The sequence below is a fragment of the Penaeus chinensis genome, chromosome 17 (assembly GCF_019202785.1).
Source record: "Penaeus chinensis breed Huanghai No. 1 chromosome 17, ASM1920278v2, whole genome shotgun sequence".
Classification (NCBI taxonomy): Eukaryota; Metazoa; Arthropoda; class Malacostraca; order Decapoda; family Penaeidae; genus Penaeus; species Penaeus chinensis.
Window position 1 is genome coordinate 14,564,027 of NC_061835.1, and position 10,000 is coordinate 14,574,026.

A 10,000-nucleotide genomic window follows, 5' to 3' on the forward strand; every position below is an offset into this window, starting at 1 on the left:
TGCAAGAGGTTTAGAGGAATTGCTTGCACTGTTTTACTTTTACACATCTTTATATATTCCATAAAAAAGTAATGTTACACACATTTTATATTTACTGTGACTACACTTACTCTTTCACTTACACCCTGGCATGTCCTCTTATTAGGGCTCGAAGAATGACAGCCCAACCCTTCGACACCTCAAGAAGCTCAAGCGGGCTAGGCGACGACAAACAAAGTCCATGGAGGTTCTTCTCGGCCTGTCTCCGGGGAAGGAAAACGAAGCGCCACCCAACCAACTCTCACAGACGAGGCTGGAGATTGTGAGTTATAACACTCGGTTTGCCCTTTTTTTATACATTTGAATCAAGTGTTTGAATATTGTGACTTAGAGGTCCGTAGAGTAATACAGAGAGCTACAAACTGCAGTAACAGTGCATGAATATATGAGAGAAGGGGGAAACATTGTAAAAGGGATATATAGTCATATTAATCCGTGTTTTGAATTACTGAGACAGTATTACACTTAAAGAAAGTGTTTGAATGTTAGGCTTCTTGTGGTAATGGTTCTGTTATCCTTGATTTGCAACCATGCATTTATTTGCCTTTTACATGATGCACAGAAAGGTTTTTTAAACTAATGTAATTTTCACTGCGTCTCTTCAATTCATTAGGGATTATTATTTCCAAATCATTTATTTGATTACTGATTTATTTGTATTCAGGGTGGTGGGGGTAAGATCAGATTGTATTTCCAAAGATACCAGTAGCATCATTTTGTATATGAATGGTACAGCTAATATGTGTTTTGCATACTGAAATATTTCATTTACTAAAATTTCTGTGAGTAGGGCTTATGATTTTCACATATTTTACATCAAATAGTACTATCTAAAAGTATGTGGAGAGAAAAATTGTTATTCGCAGATTGCTGTCAAATTCAAAATCATATTCAAAGCACCTTATTCCATTTGTTACATAGTACAGTGATATGGGATAACCATAAAACTAAATCAAGTATATATATGTTAGACAATTAGATAACAACATATTTACATAAGAAGAATGCAATAGTGATTTGGCTTTGGTATTTAAATTCCTAATGTTGTAGGTGATTTTTGGGATGCCCTTTAATGTTGTCTTGAAATTATTCAGGGTAGAAATACTTATATTGTTTTTAGGTTCCAGTTCATGGGTCCCCAGATTTACAATTGTCTTTACCTGTGTTTCCATGTAAAATCTCTTGATATGCAAAGAGTTAACCGGTTGTTAGTAAAATTGATAGCCAGTGAGGATAATCTCCCCATATGAGCTTTTGAATAAGTATACACGAGCTGTATGTACTTTTGTTGGGCTTTTCAACCTTTTTAGTTTGACTGAATAAATGGTAACTACTGTTACTACTGCTGCTTTTTTTTAGTTTTTTTAGTATTAAAGGTTCAACCTCATGATTTCTGAATGTAGTTAATGATATTGTGAGCCAGGATTTGTCCAACAGCAGTTCCTCTTCAGGTAGAGATTTTTTCTCTATGTGGTTCAGGTATATTAATGTGCCCATTACTTTCTTATAAATGTTGTTAATGTGAGTCTCAAGGGTCATGTATCTATGTATGAGTACTCCTAAATGTTTTAATGAGTCATTGTTTGATATATCAGCCTTCAACAGAGTAGACTTACAAGCCAGAATGAATATTAAATATATGCTCTAAATATGAGAAACTGAAAATAACATGAAACCTCTATAAAACTTGTGAAGGAAATGAGTCATTAGACTCCCTAAGAATGCACCCCTTCCCCCTTGCAGATTGAGGAGCCAAGGAAGATTGAGATTCTGAAACATGAGACCTCCTCGATTGCACGAAGGTCCCAGTCGCTGCGGGAACGAACGCCCCCTCCCCCTCCACCCAGGCGATGCAGGACCCCTCTGATGTCTCCCCCACCGGATGTCATCAACACCACGTCCCACTCCAGCTCCGGCCTCAACTCCAGCTCCAACCTGGATGCGAGTGAGGCCCTGCAGGTAGAGTCCAGTATGAGGGGTGTTGATGGTGGCAGAAGGGGAGCTAAGCGAATTTTGTTTCGATGATCTTAATTTCAGCCTATACATTCTGTGCTTTTGTGCGCTGGCATATATGTGTTAGTGCACAACTGTTGTCTGTTATTTCTTTCTTTTTATCAGGTATAACATGATGTATATAGGTATTCTTTCTCTCCTTTTTTCTTTGTAGTGTTGTCTTCCTTTGAATATGGTATGATTAACTTTGAGACATCATTTCTTTGGTATTTAGGTTGAGTAATGTATATTTGTGATTAGATGAATATTAGGATCAAGTCATGCCATCAGATTGTTAGTGAAAGTCAAACTGTAGATGGTCATAGATCACAGATTTGTAAATTAGAAGATAAGCAAGTTAGTAAATAAATCAGGTGACAACTATCAGTCCTCAGTCTTCCTGGAGATCACTACAGATACATTTATACACAGAAGAGCAGAAATTAAGTAAACTAATAAAGTGAGAAAAATTGAGCCTAATAATATGTGGTTATAGATATATACATGCACAGGTATATAGATAAATAAATGAAAAAGTAGATAAGTCTTTGATAAATGTGCAGAATGATAATTTAATAGATACATAGATATATATATATATATATATATATATATATATATATATATATATATATAAAGAGAAACAGATGAGGAAATAAGTATATAATAGATTTATAAACAGCCAAATCTTCCACAGTATTACCTATCCATTCCAACACCTTCATTATCTCCCTCTCCCTCTCTCTACCTACCGTCCCCAAACAGGAGGCAGTTCTCGACTTCGAAGAGATGCTTGAGAACTCCCGTGAGAGACGTAACCACCAGAGGGACCGTGCAGACACCCTGCCTGCCCCCAATGTGCCCTCCCTTGATCTTCTCCACCATACACCTCCGCCACAGCAAAATCACCACCACCACTCCCTAAGCCCCAAGCTAGGGGGCGTTTTAGTGACGCGCTCGCACTCGCTCCCCAGGCAATGTAAGTTGTGGTTGTAGTTCCCTGTCATCTGCTTCTTCGTCCTCCAGACTCTGATAGAATGATGGTGAGGATGGTGACTTCGAGGAAGGTTTGTGTCATTAGGGTCTAGGCGTCCTTTAGGGCTTCTGAAAATGTTTAAAGGGTCCCCCCCCCTCTCTCTCTCTCTCTCTCTCTCTCTCTCTCTCTCTCTCTCTCTCTCTCTCTCTCTCTCTCTCTCTCTCTCTCTCTCTCTCTCTCTCTCTCTCTCTCTCGCTCTCTCTCCCGCCTCCCTCCAACTCCCTCCAACTCCCTCCCTCCAACTCCCTCCCTTCAACTCCCTCCCTTCAACTCCCTCCCTACAACTCCCTCCCTCCAACTCCCTCCCTCCAACTCCCTCCCTCCAACTCCCTCCCTCCAACTCCCTCCCTCCAACTCCCTCCCCCTCCCTCCAACTCCCTCCCCCTCCCTCCCCTCCCTCCCCTCCCTCCCCTCCCTCCCCTCCTCCTCATTCGGACATGACACTTGGGTTAGGAACAGCACCCCATGTTTTTTAGTTATTTTTCTTGCTTGCTTCTTGCCCCCTTTAGATGCTTGTGTTACGAGGTATATCTTTATATTTTTATAAATCCATCTCTTTATTTTTTATTTATTTTTTCTTTTTTTGTCAAAGCTCCTGTAGTTTAGATCCTCTTTTTGTGCTGCTGAGCTGTTCTTTAATTCTATTTGTTTCTCTTTTTATTTTGTTTGTTTTTAGTAGCGTTCTTACTGTACGTGTGACTTTTGACGCAGCTTCACACACTATGCTCTGTGTTGTTTGTGTTCTCGGGGGTTTTATAACCAATTCCATTTCCTGTTAAAGAAAATTAGAATAGTAGGAAATAGCTTGCTTATTGAGTTTTATTGTTATTATTTTTTGATAATTTTTATTGTTTTTCTGATAATGAAAAAAAGTAATTGTTATTATTATTATTATTATTATTATTATTATTATTATTATTATTATTATTATTATTATTATTTTTCTTATTATTTTTACTGTTATTATTATTATTATTATTATTATTATTATTATTATTATTATTATTATTATTATTATTATTATTATTATTATTATTATTATTATTATTATTATTATTATTATTATATTATTGTTATTATTGTTATTATTGTTATTATTGTTATTATTGTTATTATTGTTATTATTATTATTATTATTATTATTATTATTATTATTATTATTATTATTATTATTATTATTATTATTATTATTATTAATATTATTAATATTATTGTTATTGTTAATAATAATATTATTATTATTGTTATTATTATTGTTATTATTGTTGTTATTATTATTGTTGTTGTTATCGTTATTGTTATTGTTATTATTGTTATTGATATTCTTATTATTGAAATAATAATTATAGATATGGTTATGAACATAGATATAGTTATAGTTTTATAATTATAATTGTTAGTATTATTACTACTACTTTTAATTTGCTTTTTAATATTTATTTAGAGTTTATTTTTTAGTTATTTATTTGTTTGTTATTGGTTGACATGATAATAGTAATTTTTAAAAGAATGGAATGCCAATTTTTCAAGGAAATGGAATTTGTTTTAAGACCCAAATATTGTGCTCTGTGTAATGTAGTTGTAGATGTATTGACATTAATGATTTGATCTCATGGTTCCTTCTCTTTTTCCCATTCCTTTTATCCTTGGTTGACCCTTTTTATGCTTGCTTTTTGTGGTTCGGGACAAATAAACCATGATTGTGGCTCTTTCTTGTTTTTTTTCTGGTGTGACGTGGAATCATAATTCTTATAATGCTGTGCATGTGCTTCTTTGCTGTTTTGTTTTCTGTTGTGGATTTGGGGTCTTATTTTGTTTTTGCTTTTGTCCTCTCTCCCCCTTTCTCCTCCTGCCTCTCCTGCATCCTTTCCCTTGGCTGCTGCTTCTCCTTCCGTTATCTCCCCCTCTCTTCCCCTCCCTCGGCATGTTGCATCTGTATCCTCCTCTCGAAACCTTCCCCCTTGGATCCATCCGCCTCCCTCTCGCTGCCACCTTTAACAACAGGGTTTAACAGACCTCTCCTCTCGCCACCTACCTCCTCCCAGCCCTCTCCTACACATCCCTCCACACACACCCCTGACGAGACCACTCCAGGGCTCGCAGAGGGACGAACACAGATGGCGGTGCTGAAGGCCTTGCGCCGCAGCTGGGCCAGGTACACCATAGGGGGCCGCATTCCCCGCCGCTTCTCAGATGGTGCAAGTGAGTCACGGAAAAGGAGGTTTTTCATACGTGTTTCATTAGTTGTTTTAAAGGTCTGTGCTGCAGGCTGTATTTACGATTTTTGTTCTTTTTTTTACATTCTAAGCTAGATATTGTTGTTGTGGGTATATTGCTAATATTATTTTTTAATGCCAATACCTTTTCATCTTTATTAGCCTTTTTTGGGTGAAATCCTTATAGGAGATTGTACATTAGTAAAATGCTGCATGGCTTGTGTTGTTGAAAAAATGTTATGCACAAGTTATTTCTTTTGGAATTTGTAAGTTACTGAAGCGTTGTTATTATATTGTCATATATGATTATTATATTTATTAGAGTCTTGAACTTTTTAGATAATCCCATTTAGGAGATTTGCACTCTTAAAAGTTTAAGGTTGCAAGCATTCAAGCCAGAAGAAAGGTTTGTGAACTTGAGTTATTTATAGTAACTGCTCAGAAAACATGGACGGAAGATCAGCTCTATACTAAATTTTGATTGATCACTGACTTTTATTTTGTCAGACCATTGTTTACATTGTGAAACTGATAAGGAAAACTTGTTGCATGGCTGATAAGGAAAGATCCACCTGTAGCTACACACACACACACAGAAAGCTTAGTTTCTGACGCAAGGCCTTACTCACAGGTGAAGGTGGTGAGATGGACAGCATGATGAAGGTAGGGTTTGTAAGTCTGCTTTGAGGCTGCCACTGAGAGATCCCTATTATGGAGATGGAGATTTTTTGGTTTATTGACTTATCTGGTAATGAAAAATTTAGTGTTTGGAATAATTTAATGACAGATTAGTGCTACAGGTCAGTGTATACTCAGTGTATACACAGTAGTACATACATTTATTATTTTATATATTTGATTAACCTGCCAATGTAGAAATTGACTTTGGAAAAAATTACATTTAAGCAATGTTATGCTTATTAAAGAGGAGTGCTCCATCTATGAATATTATATGAAATCTATGATTTTTTGTTCTGTGTATACACATTGATGCATATTCTGGAGCTTTTGATGAAGAGATAGAAAAAATATATATATCTTTCATATATTAAGGGCTTAACAGCATATAATTCAAAGCTAAAATTTTAAACCTGTATAAACCATGTCCATTTGTTATTTAGTGCCTGCATCTTTGATATCCATTAGCAAGGTTCAGATTAGTGGAGTTAGTGTCCTTACATATTAAAGATTTGAAGACGGTTCAGTAAAAGTTCAGTGACAGGTAAGAAAGAAATAAAGAAGATAAGAAAAAATAAGAGAAGGGGTAATTAGCAGTTTGGGGTTCCCAACTAAGAGCTGTTCCACCTTCCAGTGCTTGAGGACTCGCCGCTGCTGAGCCGCCACCAGCACACCAACTCCACCTCCTCCCTCTCCTCTGTCTGCTCTACCCCAGGCTATCAGGGTGGGGCCCCTCACTCATCCACTCTGCCGTCAGGTGGAGGCTATGGGGTCTCACCGAGCGCCCCACTCAACAATGGACTCTCACCTGGATTCGGACTGCCACCAAGCAATGTAGGAATAATTCAGCAAGTAAGGCTTGAGTAGTCTGTGTGGGCAGGCGCAAGATTGTCATTTTTTTGTGATGTAGACGCTAATGCTGAGATTCGCTCTCTCTAGCTTTCTTTGAGTTGCCAACGCATTTAAGGGACGATGCGAGGCAGTAGAGTCAGAGCAGCGATTTTAAGTGTGCGCGAATTAACCCCCCCCTCAGGTAGCGCTCTTTGCAAACCACATTAATGGTAGAAGTAATGGTTAGCTCCCTTAATGAATTTGGTATTTTTTGTCTAATTTAAAGATTTTAACTTTAACCAGTGACCCCATAAATAAAGTAATGTCTGTTGTGTAATAATTAATGTGTGTTTAATATAATCTGTGCTCTTTTAATGTACTAAAACTGTAGCAAAACAGTAGGAAGTAATTGAAGTGTGGAAATTTTGGAATATATATATTTTCTTTTTTCATTAAGTAATCTTAAATATTGCATAAAGTTCCTTTTACATCCAAATTCACTGCTCAGCATTGCCAGTGTGTCTCCTGCCAGTTTCACCTCTTGGCATATGAAACATATGTCTGTGTGAGTGGAAGGCATGTGTCTGAATTGCCAGTTCCAACTTGTGTATCGGAAACACATACAAATATGAGCAGTAGGATGTGTTTTGGATATAGGAGTTGAAACTGCTGTTGAGTGATGAACATGGATGCGGAGGGCTTTCTGTTAGGTTCCGAAATTTGAATATGATCAGGAAAATTTAGCCACCATGTGATATATTCTTAACCCATTGGTGCTTGGGTAATTGAACTGTCCACTGTAGTTTAGTTTTGTGAATTTTGTTTTCATATAGATGGTTTTACAAGCGTTTAGTCACCAATGAGTCTCTTACCTGACCTCAGCTGATGTCTCCGTTCCTTGAATTTTTGGGAAGCAGTTTTATTGGTTTTAATGCTATTGATTTCATTACTGTTATTTTTATAATTTGCATCGTTGTAAATTTAATGTGAATACTAGTAGCAATAATGTTGAAATACAGAATCTTTCTAAAAAAATTCAAGAAAGGGTAAATACTTGAGATCAGGTAAGAATTGACTCCTTGACGAATAAGATCTAGTGAAGCTGTCTGTGGGTAAGCAAAGTCGATAAACTAAAATGGCTCTGGACAGGGGCTGTACATACATGTCAGCCTGGCATCAGTGGGTTAATGTTCTGTTGGAGAAATATGCAATTTTTAATTTCTTAAATTTTATTTTCTACTCTGTTAGAGGGGAAGAATAAGATATTAGGAATTATGTTTTATGTTCAGAGAGAATTTAGATTCTGAGTCAGTTAAGTGTCTCTCGGTCGACTTTTGTTTTACGAGCCTTAGTGAAAGTTAACTCTAGAAGGGTTTTTAAAGTTTTAGTTGCCTGTATTATTTTTAATGCATAAATGTCACTTTAAATCACTCACAGTATCAACCCCCCTTCTCTCTCTCTCTCTCTCTCTCTCTCTCTCTCTCTCTCTCTCTCTCTCTCTCTCTCTCTCTCTCTCTCTCTCTCTTCTCTCTTTCTCTTTCTCTTTCTCTCTCTCTCTCTCTCTCTCTCTCTCTCTCTCTCTCTCTCTCTCTCTCTCTCTCTCTCTCTCTCTCTCTCTCTCTCTCTCTCTCTCTCTCTCTCTCTCTCTCTCTCTCTCTCTCTCTCTCTCTCTCTCTCTCTCTCTCTCTCTCTCTCTCTCTCTCTCTCTCTCTCTCTCTCTCTCTCTCTCTCTTATCTCTCTCTCTCTCTCTTTTCTGTCTCTGTCTCTCTCTCTTTTCTGTCTCTCTCTCTCTCTCTCTCTTTTCTGTCTCTCTCTCTCTCTTTTCTGTCTCTCTCTCTCTCTCTTTTCTGTCTCTCTCTCTCTCTCTTTTCTGTCTCTCTCTCTCTCTCTTTTCTGTCTCTCTCTCTCTCTCTTTTCTGTCTCTCTCTCTCTCTCTCTTTTCTGTCTCACTCTCTCTCTTTTCTGTCTCACTCTCTCTCTCTTTTCTGTCTCACTCTCTCTCTCTTTTCTGTCTCACTCTCTCTCTCTTTTCTCTCTCTCTCTCTCTCTCTCTCTCTCTCTCTCTCTCTCTCTCTCTCTCTCTCTCTCTCTCTCTCTCTCTCTCTTCTCTTTCTCTTTCTCTCTCTCTTTCTCCCTCTCACTCTCACTCTCACTCTCACTCTCACTATCACTATCACTCTCACTCTCACTCTCACTCTCACTCTCACTCTCACTCTCAGTCTCAGTCTCACTCTCACTCTCACTCTCACTCTCACTCTCACTCTCACTCTCACTCTCACTCTCACTCTCACTCTCACTCTCACTCTCACTCTCACTCTCACTCTCACTCTCAGTCTCACTCTCACTCTCACTCTCACTCTTACTCTCACTCTCTATTCCTATCTCCTTCTCCCTAATCCCCCCCCCTCTCTCTCTCACTCTGTCTCTCTTTCTCCCCCTTCCTCTCTCCCTCCCTCTCCATTTTCTTTTATTAAAAATCCTAAAGCAATTTAAATGGGTGGCTTTATTAAAAAAAAAAAAAGTATATTCAGATCCAACTTTGTCTTTATGAATTTGACTACATTTTTGTGCTACAGTCAGTTCATATTTCACATAATCATTCTGCCATTTTTAAACTCCTTAAATATTTTTTTTTTTACTAAAGAGCAATGCGCTGCAACAGCAAGCCAACTCCTTTCACTCTTCACATATCTCCTGTTTCCTACTGTTTTTTTTTTTTTTTTTTTTTTTTTTTTTCAACCCTTTGGGAAAAGAATCCTTTTTGGATTTCTCCCATCTTCTGATGCGTCTTGGACATGTCTCTGACGTGTCTCTGCTTTGCTGAGCATTTTTCTCTCATTTCTGAGCGTGCATCTTGCAGCTGCTTTAGTGCTTACTGTTTTTTTTAATATAAATCGAGATTGTGATGTCGATGAATATGAGCTCTGTTGATTTATCTGTATGTGCTATATGTGTGTATATTTATTATTTTTTTGGGTGATTCTTTAATTTTTATTTATTTTTTAATTCATTAGCTACAGTGATTGTTATTTGGTGAACGTTGTTTTACCAACTTGTAGTAGATGACCCTAACTATCTTGATACCAGTAGTTTTTGTGTCTTAACCAACTACCCCCAAAGAAATGCATTCCTGAATGAGAAATGGTAAGTGCCGGCTTTGGTAGGCCATGGCTTTCGGTGAACTGGTGGTGGGACCCTAACTTTACA

At 37.5% G+C, this 10,000-nt stretch overlaps 1 protein-coding gene across 2 annotated transcripts in view; it reads left to right on the forward strand.

Annotated features, from left to right (window-relative positions):
* Positions 1-10,000, forward strand: part of LOC125033959 (KN motif and ankyrin repeat domain-containing protein 1-like) — a 25,378-nt gene that overhangs the window by 1,690 nt on the left and 13,688 nt on the right. The window contains exons 4-8 of one of the 2 annotated variants that reach the window (XM_047625556.1): positions 146-301; positions 1,783-1,998; positions 2,797-3,010; positions 5,072-5,269; positions 6,596-6,813. In XM_047625556.1, coding sequence (XP_047481512.1) covers positions 146-301; positions 1,783-1,998; positions 2,797-3,010; positions 5,072-5,269; positions 6,596-6,813 — 1,002 coding nt within the window. The remainder of the gene's footprint in view (positions 1-145; positions 302-1,782; positions 1,999-2,796; positions 3,011-5,071; positions 5,270-6,595; positions 6,814-10,000) is intronic. The other variant, XM_047625557.1, reaches the window with a different exon arrangement.